Genomic DNA, 18219 nt, shown 5'->3' with positions numbered 1-18219 from the left:
TTACCTCCACCCCTTTTGCATAAATCCACATTTTTCTTTTTAAAAGTTCTAACTAAATGTGATTATTATGTTTGAAAAAATTGTTATTATAAAACAATTTTTTAAGAGTAGAAATGAGGGAGGAAATTTGGAGCCTCTGATTTTTCGGAGATATTACCAAGATTGGTTAACCACTTGAGTTGTATAGCACTTGAAAAGAAATAATAATAATTAATACATAAAATATGGGTAAGTGAATGAAGTTGATTGACCTTTTATAATATCAAATGATAAAATTTGTTGTTGGAGAGTAAAATTCAAGGTGACCATGTTAACCAATCATCTTAGTTCGATAACGTCTAAACAACTTATCTATCCGTCCTGAAATTAAGTTAAGACAAGATGAACCAGAGAATTACCAAGTTCCCTTCTACCAACTCGAGGGTACCAACCTCAGCCAAAAAATCCGTATAATTTCCCCAACCTCCGGTCCTAAGGGACTTATCTCCTCACTTTGCCTATAAAATGAACGGCAGTTATCTGACTCTATTATGTCTAAGAACGACCTACTGAGCTCGAACCTTTACTTACTTGGGTGTCAGAGTTTTATTCCTTTTGTGTTGGTCACTTCTGGTATAACTCCCTCTTATGTAGTTCGACTATAGCTCGACAAAGTTCAGCATCAACATTTGTTATGATTTCAAATTAGAGTTTCGAGAAACTGGAATTTCATTTTGTCAAGTAAACTATGGCACATGCCACACTACATAATCTTTAATAATATAGCCCATGTATATTACGTAAACATTAAATTGACAGAATTAGTTAACTGAACATAAACTTAACTATTTAAAACAAACACATATATATATATTACAAAAAGTTTAGAGGTTCAAATATATATCCACTCTTACACGTTGTTGAACAAACAATAACAGATAAAATTCATTGACACAAAATAAAAAATTTAAGCACGTAGGCCTTTTTTAAAGGGTTTTTGCGTAAATTGCATTACAAATCAAGGTCAAATTATTTCAACCCAAAAAAATGGATCTTCTCTCACAGCCTCACCCATGGTTCTAAATATCCATCAACATATCCATATTTCTATGAGTTCGACATCAACACGAAAGGTAAATCGACATTTCCATCATAGTATAAAAAAATTCGACAAAATACGGAAAATATTAATAAAATCTCACTAATATATATATATATATAATATTAATATTAATTATTTTTAACCTATTTTGAAATAGGAAAATGTTTATTTATTAATTTAAATATTTGATATATTTTTAATTTCTCTAATTCTAATAGAAATATCCATCGACATTGACATTTTATATAAAATTGAGATATCGATATTTTCATAGATATTGACTTGTAAAACTTTTAAAGGTAAAAGTAAAACGACGCCGTGAAAATAACGGTTTATTTATTTATTATTATTATTTTTTCTGGAAGCCCGTGAATGAAATATGAATGAATGGAATGTAATGATTTTTTGGATCCTCCTTTTCGGTCTCCACCACATAACTATATATATTTAGTTGAGTTACAGGTGAACGCATTGGACTTCTTTCATCTCTCTCTCTCTCTCTCATCGATTCTCTGTTCTAGAGAGAGAAACCGAAACAATTCAGAAAAATGGCTGCCGACGACCTCGAGCTTGCTGTAGAAGAAGCAATGCCATGGCTTCCGAGTCAAGTTCTCGACGAGGCTTGCGATATCAAGGTTCTACTTCTAATTCTACTTCTTCATCCATCGATCAATCGATCCATAGATCGCCTGATCTCTTTTAAATTTCAGGTGTATATGCGGCAACAACAGCAGAAGCCTTACCTCCACCGGCAACGGCGCCATGATCGTCCTCTGTCATCGCCGCCGTCGGATCATTTCGCGCTTCCACCGGTACGCTACTGCATTTCGATTGCGATTCCGATGTTAATTCGTTTGTGAAGCTAGCTAGCGCCCTAAGTTATGTTGATTCTGATTTTGTTTTGATTCGGTGAATTAAATCGAATTAGCATCAGAAATCGAAGTACGGTAATGTCTCTGCTCGGCCGCATCAGAAGCAGAAATCGGCGGCCAATTGGACGGCCGGAGGACCTGGAATGCAAGCGATTTTCCTCGACTCCGGCCGGCAATTAGGCGGCACCGGCGTTTTTCTTCCTCGAGGAGCAGCCACTGGTTACCAACCAAACAAGAAGCCAGGTAGGGATTTCTGATTATATTCTTTTTAACATCTATTTAATCAATAATATTTCCGTCCAGAGATTTAGAAAATAAAGCAAACAAGAAAGAACTCTGCCTTCGTGCGTACCTTTTTCTCCCTCTCTCTCTCTCTCTCTCTCTCTCTCTCTCTCTCTCTCTCTCTCTCTTCAATCAATTTACAGAAGAGAGAGAGAGAGAGTTTTTTTTTTCTTTTTTTTTTTAAAGAGAAATTTGGCAATTTGCCTTTTGGTTGCACGATGTGCAACTCTTTGTAATTTTAATTAATTAAAACTAAAAATGGTTGATCAAATTAAATTGAGATTCTGATAACAAGATACATTCTGAATACATGACATAATTATTAAATTAATGAAATTCGACGAATTAAGAATATAACAAAAAATTTAAATCCAACAAATTTGCTATTTGGCGGAACTCAAAATAGAAAAAAAAAGATTCTATTTAGTATTTGTTATCGTATTAAATGAGATTATAGTCATGGTTTACACGTATCTTAAAAATATATATTAAAAAAAACAACCTACCATTTATACAAGTGCTTTTGTGTTATTAATAAATATCAATGAACTCTTCCATATAAAGTCATATTACTATATTTGATAGATTTAGGATGTGTTTGGAACTTGGAAGCGGAAATCTTGTTTTATAGTGTAGTTCTTCTTCTTCTTCTTTTTTTTTTTTTTTTTTTAAGTTTTAATATGTTTTCTTTTCATCTTTTGTTGAATTATTTACTTTTCATATATAATCTGATTATTTTTTAAGTGTAGTTTGATTCAAATGTAGTATGTTTTTAAATTAGTGTGAAGAAGGAAACAGTTTTTAAAGATTAATCTATATAACAAAATTTTGAAAATATAATTTTAAGTTTCTGAATTATGATCCTAACTTTGTCACCTTGATTTCTAATTTTGGACTAATAAAGTGTGAATCTATTTGTAGTTTGTTCCATCGTTCTTCTCCCTGCTCGTGTTGTTCAAGCTCTTAATCTCGACGTTCAAGCATTAGGATTTCAAATTTCTCCTCGAAAAGGTATGATGATATATTTTCAATAAAATGTTACTTTTTTAGTTCAAATCTTAGGTTGTACTAAGAAAAATGTATTAAAATTGAATAATAAAATTTTAAATTTAAAAATTATTTTTTAGAAACTAACCTCTCTGTAACTCATTATAAAATTCAATGACCCTCGGAAGTACTATTATCATTTAGAATAGAATTTTCTTTTTTTTTTCTCTTTCTTTTTTTTTTAAGGGACAAAAGTTATACCTTATAACTTTATTTATATAATTTTTCGATTCTAAAAATTTTAAGAAGTAGTACAAACCCATGACCTCTGAGTCAGATACATGAATCTCAATTCTTTTTATAATATATAAAAAGTTCTTTTATTATTATAACTAGTTTAACAAAAGCTCTAATTTCTTACTTTTTAGTCGTGTCAATGTTATCATACAATAAAATAAATAATATCATGCGTTGTCCTTTTTTCACTTGATTTAAGAAACCTCATCTAGCCAATAGAAAAGAACATGCAAGGACTTCATCAAATTTCTTTTAATACTTTTGAAGATAAAATTCGTCGAAAAATAGAGGATCAAGAGATATTTAGCCAATTTCTAACCGTAATATCTAAAATGATAAATAAGTCAATTATTTAAGACTTGTGATGGTTTTTATAAAATAAAACTACCAAGAATATTGTTGTGAATTATAACATTAATAATATAACATACTATATTTGTGAATTGTAATAAATTCAAGAACTTCTAGAAGATTAGAAAAAACCCCATGAAAATGAACTTAATAAATTGAAAAAGTGACGACTAAATGCAAATTATAACTTATTTTGGATATATAACTTATTCGCAGATCCCAACGGCAACCAAAAGGGTAGAGAGTGCAACTCAACTGTAAAAAACAAGAAGGGCAAAGATGTAACATCCACAAATTGCTCTTTCATGTCCCAAAATCAAACCAATTCATCCCAAGAGATATTTCTTCCCAAGGAATGGACATATTAAGAGATCCAAAATATTCATATTTAAATAATACCCGGACGTTTATCGGTTAACACCCATCTTCATGTTGACCATCATTAAAAATTGGGTACTCTTTCTGTCTAGACAAAGAAAATTTTTTTTACATTCCTCTATCTTATTTGTCAAAAATTTAATAGTAATCAACAAGAAAAATGAGTGCTTACTGTAAGTCGAAGTATCATTCTTCATATTTTACTCAGGTATGAAAACTTTCATGATGCAAAGTTAGGGCTAACTAGCTCTTCAAATGCTTTCATCGTAATCATTTGAATAATATGTCAAAATTGTAATGCTCATTTTTATGACAAATCAATATCTTTTTTATTTTGGTTATTTAACTTTTATAGTTATTTTGTTTTTGGTATTTTTAAAAATTAATGTTACACAGTTTCTCAACTTTCAAATGTCTTATTTTAGTACTTAAATTTTGATCTCACTGTAAGTTAACTTAATAGTTGTTGAGGTCAGTGAAAAGATAATGAATTCAAATCATCAATAGTCACTCTTACCATAGATTTTGAGATTGCGACTAAACAATCAGATGTTTTATTAAGAGATCTAATTACATTCTTTATCCAGAGATTTACTTACCTCAAGGAGAGATTGGATGACTAAGAAACAATCGTTTTCATAGCGAACTATTTATTGTGTCTTTCACTAACTTAAAATTGTATATCCATTATATATAAATATATAATTTGATAAAGGGTCAAAAAGGACATGTGGTCATGCGAAGAATAATGAAAGATCGATTTGCCAGGTATTTTCCCATTATCTTGGAAATACTTAATGTTCAACTTATTTAGCTTGACCAATGATAACTCGATAGCTTGGTTGTCGAACAAATTGTTGGTCAAGGAAAGCCATATGTCGAAGTACGACACGTTCAACTCCTTGTTACGGAAAGCAATCTGATTTCTCATCTTGAAAGCTTAGATCAGACTCTTACTGACTTGAGCGTCAAAATATTTGTTTCTTTGGTACAAATCTTTCTTCACATAACTCGTTCTAGATAGTTCAGTCATATATCCGATCCCACCCATTCTTAGGATAGTTCGAAATCCAGCATAAGCATAATAAGTAAAAAATGCCAATTTAATTGTCTCCACCTAATTATGATATAATAAACTTCACTTTTTTATTAAGGAAATCATAACATTACATTATCTATTGTCATTTTCTTAAAATCCTATCAATTTCTTCCATAATTCATTGAAACACATGATATATATAACGACTTTTTTTTTTTTTGAGACAACATGATATATATAACTATTCTTTAACTATTGCAACATTTTATCTAGTCTAGGGTAAATTCAATAAAATTGAAAGTTTATAGTAAAAATGGACACAGAGAGGAAAAAAATGATTTTTTTAATTATCATTTTCTTTAAACGTCGTCGTATATTCTCTTACACAACAACCATCCCAATCAGTCTATTGACGATAATGTCCCTCAACTGCGTTCCGTTTCCCGCTGCAATTTCATTTCGAATAAATACTCTCTCTCTCTCTATCTTTCTCTCTCTTCGAAATTAACGGGATGGAGGGGGAAGGTTCCTCGGAGATGGAGTATACAGAGATCGAAGCCTCCGCCGATTACTTCGACAGCTCCATTCTCTTCAATATCATCAACGATGTCTCCGCCTTCGTCTTGTTCATGCACCAACAACTCCCTTCGTAAGTTTCTTCCCTCAATTTCCAACCTATTTTCACTTCCGTAGCTTAGAAAGTGCAAGAATCCGGAAAAAAAAATGCATTCAGCTGTCATACGTATTGGAAAATGTCTGATTGCGAAACAATTGAGTGATCGAAAATTTCAGTTTGTGAAGAGAAATTAGGAATTCTATCAGATGTGAGCTCCGTTAGATTCTGATGAGTATTTCCGGTTATGTTTACTGATGAGTATTTATGTATTACTGATAGGTATAGAATGAGAAGTACTTTTAAATGTTATATGATTTTAGTGACTTCTTTCCAGGAGTTTTAAGTTGCTATGGTTATAGTTTAAAATGAATTCTGCACGAAACGATTAAATTAATGATGTTATTGAGCTACCAGAAGATTTATTTTGCACAATTTTGCTTAGTTCTTTCTTATTAATTTATCTGTTTTGAAGTGTGTACTTCTATGCTTTTTGCATCGAGATTGTGGGGCGTGTGATGCAACTTTTGTTTGATTGTTTCTTTCCCAAGTTTATCACAAGAAGCCCTTGCTAGAATAACCTTATAAAGTAGATGTTGAGGAGAAAAGATCGCCCATAAGAAACATATGTGCAGTGAAGAAACAAAATATGTAGCATTTGGAAGTGTTGAAATTATTAATTAGTATGCCAATGTCTTTTTTGGAGTCAATGACTTCTCTTCTTTTTAGTTTCAGTAGACAATTATTTCTGATTTAATCTTCATCATTGAGCCAGAAGTTCATTAATTAAAAAAAAAAAACCTACTCTTGCTCCTCTATGTCTTGGGATATCAACTCGAACATAGCTCAATTAGTTAAAACATTTCGTAACAGTCATGGGTGGTTCATTAATCCAAAGAGGCTATGATTAATTTAGGGAGGGAATAGGTTTAAACTCCATAGCGGCCACCTACCTTAAGAATTAATTTCTATGTGTCTATGGACACCAAATGTCGTAGGGTCACGTGGTTGTCCCGTGAGACATTTCGTAACTTATTTCAAGATCATCAGTTATATTTGAATCGTGTCACATACAGAAAGAAAATACACCACTAAACGAGAAATCTATTTCCTATGTTTGTACCTTAAGTACTCTACTGACGTTTGGTGGCTTAGTGCAGAATACTACAGGATATGAGCATCGAATTTGATACTTTGCATGAAGAATACAAAGAGCTGGTATGTCAGCTGAAATGGGTAGTTTCGTTTACATTTTCTTGCTTCAATATGAAGAGCATCATAACAAGTGTCGGTTTTAGGGAAGTGAACTGGCACAAAACGAACTAAAAGCATCATCACGAAGAAAGCATACTGGGAGAATGAGGGAGGTCAGACAGGGAATTAAGAGAATGGAGAAGTTAATGAATTCAGTCTCTGGTTTTCAATCTGCTATCAAATTGTTGATTACAGAGATTCCTAATATCGAGGAAGTCTTGTTAATTCTTGGAGCTACTCCACTACGACCTCAACATGTCTATCAGCTGTGCTTTTTACAAAGAAAAGCTGCGGTGGGAGGTGCCGATGACTTCATCAAACACAAAGCAGCAGAAGTTCTTTCAAGAAAGGTGCTCGTAAATTGTAATATATTTCCTAGAATTCTTCATTGTTTGATTCAAAATTCATTATTATTACAGGCCATTCGAACATTAATCTCTAAGGACGCTGGCTCTTCCTCGTATCCAGGTACATAGTTGTGCATGTTAAAGCATAATGATCCAGTTTGGAGAAGAATTCTCACCCTCTAAATTTCTCTTATTAAGAAATGATAACATATTTTTTTAGGCCCTACTAAGTTGTTTCTATTGGTGAAGGCCCCTGCTTCTTTCAATCTGCCCTTGCACTTCATTCCAAAACGTGACTTCCGATACAGCAAAAAGGTAAATGTTAGATATGTCTGCTTTTGTTTTCATCCCAAGATATTGATATGAGATGATATTGGGCGGCCCAAGAGACAGTCCGGTTGGTAAGAGTTTGAGGTCTTTTGGTCATACTGGTTTAGAGATCTTAGGTTCGAATCTTCCGGGGAGTTTAATATCAAAAGCCCTTTATGTCTCCTGGGTGGTGCAAGTGTCCCGGGATGCAGGATACTAAAGCTCCGACTCCCCGTTATAAAAAAATGAGATTGATCTTGGGGATTCTATAATCTATCTCTCTGTTATTCATATCAGATTATCCAGTTACATAAGAATTTGACTGCTGTAATAGAATATACTACATCTCTGTCATTTATCAACACCATTTGTCATTAGAGCTTTCAGTTTGATCCAAATGCATAATCTTAGGTCAAAATAAGGGTGTTGATCATCTTGATTGTCCAAACCATTTAACACCATTGCCTGCATCTGCATTAGAATTTTATAATCAATTTGATATCATCTAAAAATGGTCTTTGATTCAGATAGTGCCTTTCAAACTACGATTTAAGTGCAAAGGCCAAATCCAGAAGATGAATGCTCCTGATCGTGAGTCTCAAGTTGGAAACTGTGATGACCTTACCAACTCTTCAGTCGAAGATTCAATCTGGTACAGGAATGCTTTAATCATTAATTACTATTAATTTCTACTCAATGTTCAAGTAAAAATTATTGGTTAAGTATGTTAGGACATTGCATTGTGTGGTGTTTTGCGAGTGTTTAAGCTTACTCAAATTGATTTCTCCAGCTATGAATTAAAGGAGGGTGTTAAGAAATAAAGTTAGTTTATGTATAGTGTTATTTATGGTGTCGATTGTCCAAAATCCGAAGGCAGTTAATTAGAGTCGGTCCAAGTTTGTTTTTGTTGGTTATGCTTATTTATTAATAGTTTTCTTTATCTTTCTAGTATAATTTTAAAAGCATTTGTGAAACTTTAGCCAGATTTGGAAAACTTAAAAAAAAAATCTCCTTTTGTTTTCTAAGATTCAAACTATAATGTCAAAGTGTTTTTCTTGGGAGTGATACAAAACAAGAAAATATAAGTATAAATAACTTTAAGGGTTCAGATTAAGTAGTCTATAAATATTTTGTGTCGAAGAGGTTTTGAATTTTTAAAAAATGTCTAATAGATTTATTATACAAAAATTGAAAGTTAAAAAAGCTACTATACTTTTTTTTTCTTCAAGTTTGGGGACCTATTAAATACTATCTCAAAAGTTTATAAATTTATTACATGCATTTTAAAGTCTTGGAATCTAATAGATATTGCCAGAAGTTTAAGAACTAATCTTATAATTTTAACCAAAAAGTTATTGAAACATGCTTTGTTAATATAACTCCTATTATATAGCTACTTTCTAGGGGAGTATGTGCCAAAATTGAGAGCTTTACGTCTCTTATTCCTGCCCATTTATATGCTCAAGTCAAAAAGTCACCTATACTATTTTTAAGGTTGAAAAGAACCGTCTGTTAATCATGTTATGCTGCAATACTAATATTTCATTCGTAATTTTAACAATAACGAAGTTGGATGATCATTATTAAATAATATGGTTGTTGCATTTCAGGTTTCAATGTAGACATGCAATCAAGGGCCTAGCATTCAACAGACCCGATGAAGATTGAAAATGGCGATTGCCAAAGATACAAGTAAACACTAACCTGTACACTTTGCATATGAATAACCTCTAATTGTAGTTTGTAGACCAAAAATCATTGCTCCTTGAGAATTTAGCTCTACTTATGCAGGCAGTCTGGAATAGGATTTAGATCCTTTTGGAAGGGGCGTAAAATTCTCGGTTCGGTTTTTGAACAGGAAAAAAAAAAACGGAATCGATTTGGTTAAGCGGATATGAAAACTTTTAGCTAATTTGAATGGTGGGGATCTTGATGTATCCAAAATCATTCTAAAATTAGGAACACATCTTAAATTTACTAAGGTGAAAAATATTTCACTTTTTCCCGAATTTAATCAAAGTTAAACATATCATATGGTTACTAATATTCCAGGTAACTTTTAGTTCCATTTTTTAATCAATACTCTTTTTATATTAAAATTTTTTAGGTTAAATTACAATCCCTAAACTTTCAAATTTTGTCCAATAGGTCTTATGAACTTTTAAAAGTGTTTGCACCGTAACTTGTGTCTAATAAGCTCCTTACATAGTATACATTTTAAAAGTTAATGGATCTATTAGACATAACATTGATTTTATTTTATTTTTATCCAACAAGACCGTAAACCTTCAATTTTGTGTCTAATAAGTTCGGATTTTAAAAATTTTCAATCAGATCGAGGATCTATTAAGTATAAAATATAAAATTCAATAATTCATTAAACACAAAATTGAGAAGAAATTTATTAGTTTGTGGATTTATTTGACACAAAATTTATAACTTCCAATTCTGTTCGTCGGTTAATTCCACCAAAAATTGTTTTAAGCAAAATTCATTTCTTCCTCGACATTCCTTTGGAATCATTCCCCCTCCTCCCCAAATCCCATCATCTAAAATCAAAGTTTTGAACCTTTTTAGTGGCTGCTTGAAATGGTGAATCCTAAGCAAATGTTCCTTAAGCCAAGACCATAAGTCTTGATAATCTTGAATCACATCTTTTTTCTAATTGAATAAAGTTTAATAGTTTAGACAACACTTTTATTTTTCTTATTTTTTTTAAGGTTGAATTCATTTCTATAAAATGTTTTTTCTTTTTTGGATTTTTAGAATTTATGACAAAATGAAAGTGTATAGAAAGATAATTTAGAGATCGTCATTATTCAAATCATGATTAATGCAATTCCTACTCAGCGAACTAAGGAATCACCATTTATTTAAAGAGAGGAAATGAGGGTGGGATCATTTACAATTAGAATGAGCCCCCAAAAACTTGATTTCAAATATAACTCAATTCAGGCATATTTTATTTATAATATTTTTATAGTTCATATGATAAATTATAATTTCATTAACTTTTAAAATTCGAGCGGAATTCCTATGAGTTTCATCGCGACAATTTATTAGTAAAATTTTAACGTCAATAAGTTCTTGAAAATTACAACCTCGTTTGATAACAATTTTATTTTTTGTTTTATCAAATAATATATATTTTTTTAATATAACAACATGTGGGTGTGGAAATTTGAACTCATAACTTTTTAGTCGAAAATATATACCATATCAGTTAATCTTTTTATTTTATTTTGATATCCCTCCGATTAGTTATGGTTAGATTTGCGAGGGATGAAATATTATATTGTATTCAAGTGAATAAACTTTTTAGATTTGATGTAAAATAAACTTGCCAAGATTTTCTCAAAAAAAAGAAAGAAATAAATAAATACTTGCCAAGTTTTAGATTTTGTTTAGAAATTCAAATTTGCACCGTAATTCAACTTAAAAGAGAGAAAAAAATTAAATAAATAAATAAAAAAAGAGTATGAAATGGGATCCAAAATCTCATATTTAGGATGGTATTATTATTTTGCATTAATAATTGAGAACAATTGGGGGAAGACGGAAGAGACGGAGCCATAGGAGTTTGAGCAGAGACCTCTGGAATCTCCCCGCCGCCGTCGTTCTGGTTCTCCGTCGTAAGCTCGTCACCGGCGGAGCAATCACGATGAAGTTTCAATTGGAGGACGTAACAGTGTACTTCCCTTACGATCACATATACCCGGAGCAGTACGCGTACATGCTTGAGCTGAAGCGAGCTCTCGACGCCAAGGGCCATTGTCTTCTCGAGATGCCCACCGGCACCGGCAAGACCATCGCCCTCCTTTCTCTCATCACCAGCTACACCCTCTCCAAGCCCCAGAACCCCGTCAAGCTCATCTACTGCACCCGCACTGTCCACGAAATGGAGAAGACCCTCGCCGAGCTTAGACTGCTCCATGATTACCAGGTTCACCAGCTTGGCCCTCGCGCTCAGATCTTGGCTGTCGGCCTCTCGTCCAGGAAGAATCTCTGTGTCAATCCGAGGGTTTTGGCGTCCGAGAATCGGGATTCTGTCGACGCTGGTTGCCGCAAGCTGACCGCCAGTTGGGTTAGGGCTATGGCGGCGGAGAATCCGAATGTGCCTACTTGTGAGTTCTTTGAGCAGTATGAAAAGGCCGGCTCCACTGCGGTGTTGCCGCCGGGGGTTTATACGTTGCAGGTACTACTGGTTGAATTCCCCATTTCTTTCTCTAACCATTGACGGTGATTTAAAATTAAAATTTCATTCTCTTCTTTGGGGTGTTGGTGTAGTTAGTGAGACAGTGTTGAAATTCTTAGAGCTATCAATTCTATAGCATTTAATTTTGATGACGATTTCCAAATCAAATTCTAGTGTCACCTACGGCTTTACTTTACGTTTTATAGTATGAAGACGAATTGTTTCTTAAGTCATTTAAATTCTTCTATTTATTCATTTTTATAGATGGAAATCTTTTATAGATGGAAATCATTTGTACCTTGAATAATTCATTCATGTAACTTCACCACTGGATTTATAGGATCTGAGGGCTTTTGGGACAAAGAAGGGTTGGTGTCCTTACTTCTTGGCACGGCATATGGTACAGTTTGCAAATGTGGTAGTATATAGTTATCAGTACTTGCTTGATCCCAAAGTGGCTAGCATTATATCCAAGGAAATGCAGCGAGAATCTGTTGTGGTGTTTGATGAGGCACACAATATTGATAACGTGTGTATTGAAGCCCTCAGTGTTAGTGTGAGGAGGCAGACTATTGAAGGCGCCAGAAGAAATCTCAATAAGATGCGCCAGGAGATTGAGAGGTATAATCAGATATTAAGTTGATTTCTCTTAATATCATTCCATATCTGGAAATGGTGTATGACAGTGCATTTTCCACATCAGTGGTAGTCTAAAGGACATGGTTCACTTGTTTTCAATGTTCTTGAGAGTTAATGTGCTAATGTCTCTTATTTAGAGATATATTTAGGTCTCTGTGCTCCTTCAAATGTCATGTCTCTCATGTAGAGGAGCATGAATATGAATAAGTTGACCGATTCTGTGCATTGTCTAGGTATTTTGGTGTTTCTGTTACTCTTGAATTGGTATCTAATTAGTATTTTTCCTTGATATGGTAGGAAGGTTCAAGGAAACTGATGCAGGTAGATTGCGTGCAGAATATAACAGGCTGGTAGAGGGTTTGGCACAAAGAGGGAACCTACCTAGTATGTTGGACATTGTAATTCAAACAAAATTGAATGTGTTTTGTTCTTATTGTAGAATAAACTCAGCCTCTTTAATTTTGTGGTGCAGTCACGGATACCTGGCTCTCAAACCCTGCCCTTCCAGATGATATTTTGAAGGAGGCTGTGCCAGGAAATATACGTCGAGCCGAACACTTTGTACATGTATTGCGGAGATTGGTTCAGTATCTTGAAGGGCGTTTGGACACTGAAAATGTCGAGAAGGAAGGGCTTGTTAATTTTGTTGGCTCTGTTGGTTCCCAGGCTGGAATTGACCAAAAAACCCTGAAGTTTTGTTATGATCGCCTCCACTCCCTCTTGCTGACTCTAGAAATTACCGACACCGATGAGTTTTTGCATATACAGACCATATGTGACTTTGCAACACTTATTGGAACATATGCACGGGGTTTCTCAATTATAATTGAGCCTGTTGATGAGAGAATGCCACATATTCCTGATCCTGTACTGCAGGTTGGTTTATATCTGTCTTAATTTATATATTTATATATACACCTTTTCTTCTTGAAACGTTTTAGGAGTATGGAATTTGGATGATAAATGTTGGAATCTTAGGTTTAGATGATCTCTTGATGATAGAGAAGTGTTTGAGTTGGGTTCCTTCATAGATACGGACCTACGGTAGATGGTTTTTTACTTTAGCAAGAGTTTTGATCTTGAAGTGGAAACTTCAGAGATCAGGAGAATACACATAATTTTTTAACTCCTTTTCTCTGGGCTAGGAGGCCGTATTTCTTCTCCTATTTCCATGTGGAGACGAAACGGAATTCTGAAGAAGTGAAAATCTCTTTGATCTCCAGTCTCTAGTTGCATATCCCCCAGCTTATACATGATGCTATCCACTGAAGTTTTGATTTGAACTTTATATTGTGTTTTTCAATAATTATGTCCATCTTTTTGTTTAAAAGTGATTTATTAAATATTCATTTATTTTCTCCTCAGCTTAGCTGTCATGATGCCTCGCTTGCTATCAAGCCTGTGTTTGAACGATTTCAATCAGTCGTGATAACATCGGGAACTCTGAGCCCAATTGATCTCTACCCTCGTTTGCTCAATTTTAATCCTGTTGTTAGTAGAAGTTTTACAATGTCTTTGACCAGAGACTGCATATGCCCAATGGTTCTCACTCGTGGCAGGTGTGCGTTTCAATTGAAATATATTATGTTTTCTTTCTGGCTTCTGCATATTATTATTGAAATTCTTCTATTCTATTTTTTATTTCTTAGTAGTAAAGTAGGATTTCCTATATTGACTATTGGTTGTTTTGTTACTCTAGCGACCAGCTCCCAGTAAGTACTAAATTTGATATGAGAAGCGATCTTGGTGTAGTAAGGAATTACGGCAGGCTGTTGCTTGAGATGGTGTCAGCCGTTCCTGATGGGATAGTATGTTTCTTCGTCAGTTACTCATATATGGATGGGATTATAAACAGTTGGAATGAAACTGGCATATTAAAGGTGACAATACTAATGTTTGGCTTGGTTACAACATTTTAGTGGAAAGTAGTCTTAACATGATCGACCCTGGTCATACTAAACAGTTGAATACGTTTTCTCAGGAAATAATGCAGCATAAACTTGTGTTTATTGAGACCCAGGATGTGGTGGAGACTACGCTGGCTCTTGACAACTACCGCAAGGCTTGTGATTGTGGGAGAGGTGCTGTGTTTTTCTCTGTAGCCAGGTATCCTATTCCGCTGTCAATTCTTTCCCCTTTTTACCCTTTCCTTCTTGACTTTGGAACCCTTCCAGCCCAGCCCCAAACCATTTTATCTTTCTTCGCTTGGGGCTGGGCTCTCCTCTCCATTCTTGTAATTTCGCACCATCTATGAATTAATTGGTTTCCTAAAAAATAAGTATTGATCAAGAAGAATGGTGCGGATGTAATTTGGAGTTTAATCTATGTTAATGCAGGGGAAAAGTTGCTGAAGGTATAGATTTCGATCGACATTATGGAAGATTGGTGATAATGTTTGGTGTTCCTTTCCAGTATACATTAAGCAAGTGAGTTTTATATTACGACTTTCTAATGTCATAATTTGTGGGGCAAAAAGATGATTAATCAATGTAAAACATTTTTCTCTTTCCATTTAGAGTTATCATTACATGACCATTGTTTCTAAGTTTAACAAAAACAGGATCTGTCTTATCAAAAAACAAAAACAGAATCTGTCAGGAGGGTGATGGGGGGCCATTTTTGTTTATACTTGGTTGTTTCTGACAGTATATATAATGATTTTTGTTTTCAGAATTTTGCTTGCTCGGTTGGAATATCTACGGGAGACATTTCAAATTAAGGAAGGAGATTTTTTAACCTTTGATGCTTTGGTAGGGTAAAATTGCTCCTCTTACTCTCTATAGAAGCTCTTTTTGGTGTATGGTGGACTGGACATAATCGGTTCTGACAATTTGGACAGAGACAAGCTGCGCAATGTGTTGGTCGAGTTATCCGATCAAAGGCTGACTATGGGATGATGATATTTGCTGATAAAAGGTTAGATTTTTCTTTAAATTATTAGACTATGTAGTTACAACTAATTTCTCCATTACAGAACTTATTTTCGGTTTTAACTGCAAGAAGTAATCACAAGTTACTGATTCATTGGATGGAAAGAATCTTCTTTAAATTCAGAAATTGAGTTGACGTAGAGGTGCGATAGAGATGTCAATCTCAATGAAGTTGGTACTTAAAATAAATAAAACTCATCTATAACAAAAAATCTTGAAGAAAATGGAAAGAGGGAGGGGGCCCCAGAGAAATGGTGTGAGAAAGGGGAGGGGGCGATAAAGAAGGAACAGAGTTGGGAATTGAAAGTGGAAAAGTTAGAGATGAAGTAGTGGGCCCAAAAAAGAGAAATACAGACACAAAGACGATGGAGGACAAAGGAGTACTAAAGAAAAGGAAAAAGAAAAGAACATTGGAAAGAAAAATCTATTGCAATCTAGGTCTGACCGAGAAGCTTTTTTTCTGCAGTGTGAAGCAGAAATTATCTGGGAAGGAGAATCGAGGGAAGAGATGGCTGAGTTGTTTGATAAATTAAGTGTAAAATTACCTCTCGTTTCATGGATATTTGTCTCGACTCCATGAACTCGTGAACATAGGGATAAAATGGCGCTCATGGTGACTGCTGGTTGGAGATGCTCACCATGCTAGCCACGAGCTCTTCTTTGTTTCATTATGAGATATATGTAAACTGGAGATTAAACATCGCAAAGATTTTGAAATCATCATTTTAAGTTGAAAACTCATTAATATCATTGGTATTCTTTGAGAACTGTTGGCAGGAGGGTAAACATTTTGCAATTACTATTTAGCATTAAATCATATCCTCAATGGGTGATTTTTGTTGAGGTCTCTTATGACATCATCGTTTGAAAAGATGATTTTATAGGAAACTACCATATATTATATTTTAAACTTTGTCATTGTGCAGGTATAGTCGTCATGACAAGCGCTCAAAATTGCCTGGATGGATATTGTCACATTTACGCGATGCACACTTGAATTTGAGCACAGACATGGCTCTGCACATAGCTCGGGAGGTTTGTAATTTCTTACCATCTCATAGTTCAAGATATAGACATTTTTTTTTGGCTAAATTACAATAAATTACAAAAAATACCTTTGAACCTTGTCTTTTCAATAAAAAATACTCCAATCAAAAGTTTAAAAAATATTCTTGACTTTTCATAAACGTTTCAAAAATACCCTTTGAGTAAACGTCCATTAATATTTTGAACGGAAAGTTGACATGGCAAAATTTGGAACGACGTGGCAATTAACGTGGAAGTGTACTTGGATTAAGTCTGAAATGATAAGAAATATGGAAGAAGTTATTGGTTTTAAAGGGGGAATGATGTCAAAATTGGGTAGACAAACTCTCTTGATGATGAAAGAAGAAAACTTTTAGGGCAAAAGTGCGACGTTAATTGCTACATCAACTTTCCTTTCAAAACATTAACATATTAACAAATGTTTGCTTAGCCTCAAAGAATATTTTCGAAACATTTATGGAAGTTCAAGTAGTATTAAAACCATGAGTGTTTTTGGTAATTACCATTTCTTTCCCCTTTCATACACATCTATGAATATTTGGCATTCAAATGGATTCCTTCGCATTCTAATTTTATTATCTAAAATGCATCTTTAATAAGATCTCTTTTGCTATTTAACTTCAAAATTATGAAGAATCTGTATGCATTCTTGCTAAGCCTTTTAAGATTCATCAGAAAATTCCTTGGAAAATTTTCATAGCCAATAAAATAATCGAATCTGAACTCTAAATATGTGGGTGCAGTTCCTTAGGAAGATGGCACAACCCTATGATAAGGCAGGGAGCAGTGGTAGAAAGACCTTATTGTCCCAAGAAGACTTAGAAAAGATGTCTGAAGGCAACATGAATGAGATGTTGTATTAAGGATCAAACTACCTGCAAATGGACTCTTTTTTAGGCGAGAGTGCTGTTTTAACATTCTTCTCCGAATCCTACCGACCGAGACCGTGAGAGTCCTCATCTCGTTAACTCAAAGAAGAAATCCCCTACCGAGATTCTGCTGACAAAGAACTCAAATTTGAATGTTGCCTGGTTGTGGAATTGAATAGGGTTGAGAACCTTCTGAATGGGTTCTCCCAAAAAAGAAATTTTGACAAATAGCTTATAGTAATATGTATATAAATGATCTCTTGTTACCTTTTGACTTGCAATGTTGCTCTTTCTTTTTTTTTTTTTTCTTTTGTTTTTCTTTTTGGCCTACCACTGTTATTTATCAACAAGTTTATTGTTGCATTAGTTTCCTATATTTAACTGACTGGCTGAGTTTGTTCTGCTATCAATTGAATTATTATTTTTCAGTCAATATTATTACGGTAAATTACACGTTTGATCGTGTGAGTCAAGGATAGTATACCACTCCCGACCTTGTCTTGACCCATCGAGTAGTCTAAAGTAACACTAACAATTTAACTGAAAAATTACATTAGATGAATGTTAGAGAGTCAAAATAATCCATGTTCGTTGTGTATTCATGTGTTTAAATAAATGTCTAGACATCGTCGATACTTTGACCTAACAAAGCAAGTTGGAGAAGAACTAATTAGATGAGTTTTTTTCACAAGTAAACAAGCCATGTCCTCACCTTTCTATCTCACACCT

The 18219-nt window shown here is 33.9% G+C and overlaps 3 protein-coding genes across 5 annotated transcripts; all 3 read left to right on the top strand.

Moving 5' to 3' along the window:
• Window positions 1-1557: 1557 nt before the first annotated feature.
• LOC111018471 (uncharacterized) lies at window positions 1558-4560 on the top strand. Its single transcript, XM_022294571.2, has 5 exons — window positions 1558-1716; window positions 1792-1893; window positions 2010-2196; window positions 3157-3246; window positions 4087-4560. Exons 1-5 carry the CDS (start codon window positions 1630-1632, stop codon window positions 4236-4238), a joined length of 618 nt encoding a protein of 205 aa, XP_022150263.1. The 5' UTR covers window positions 1558-1629; the 3' UTR covers window positions 4239-4560.
• Window positions 4561-5738: 1178 nt separating this feature from the next.
• Window positions 5739-9856, top strand: LOC111018414 (non-structural protein). 2 transcript variants are annotated; one of them, XM_022294478.2, is made up of 8 exons: window positions 5739-5936; window positions 7061-7118; window positions 7199-7504; window positions 7574-7622; window positions 7722-7816; window positions 8338-8462; window positions 9421-9502; window positions 9602-9856. In XM_022294478.2, exons 1-7 carry the CDS (start codon window positions 5800-5802, stop codon window positions 9476-9478), a joined length of 828 nt encoding a protein of 275 aa, XP_022150170.1. In that variant the 5' UTR covers window positions 5739-5799; the 3' UTR covers window positions 9479-9502; window positions 9602-9856. The 2 variants fall into 2 exon arrangements, with proteins under 2 accessions (XP_022150170.1, XP_022150169.1); XM_022294477.2 differs by having other exon boundaries at window positions 5740-5936; window positions 9421-9856.
• A 1471-nt stretch (window positions 9857-11327) lies between these two features.
• UVH6 (RAD3-like DNA-binding helicase protein) lies at window positions 11328-17923 on the top strand. 2 transcript variants are annotated; one of them, XR_015787431.1, is made up of 12 exons: window positions 11328-12005; window positions 12346-12626; window positions 12946-13028; window positions 13117-13520; window positions 14010-14203; window positions 14344-14524; window positions 14626-14750; window positions 14981-15070; window positions 15316-15399; window positions 15484-15560; window positions 16501-16609; window positions 17365-17394. XR_015787431.1 is itself a non-coding variant. In XM_022294585.2 (12 exons), the coding sequence occupies exons 1-12, from the start codon at window positions 11472-11474 to the stop codon at window positions 17482-17484; spliced, it is 2277 nt and encodes a 758-aa protein (XP_022150277.1). In that variant the 5' UTR covers window positions 11329-11471; the 3' UTR covers window positions 17485-17923. The 2 variants fall into 2 exon arrangements, 1 of the variants encoding a protein (XP_022150277.1); XM_022294585.2 differs by having other exon boundaries at window positions 11329-12005; window positions 15316-15394; window positions 17365-17923.
• Window positions 17924-18219: the final 296 nt, after the last annotated feature.

This window comes from Momordica charantia (genome assembly GCF_013281855.1).
Source record: "Momordica charantia cultivar OHB3-1 chromosome 9 unlocalized genomic scaffold, Mcharantia_2.0 BLBB01000009.1, whole genome shotgun sequence".
Classification (NCBI taxonomy): Eukaryota; Viridiplantae; Streptophyta; class Magnoliopsida; order Cucurbitales; family Cucurbitaceae; genus Momordica; species Momordica charantia.
Note: the sequence above shows the minus strand (reverse complement) of the source record. Positions and strands in the feature narration are given on the sequence as shown.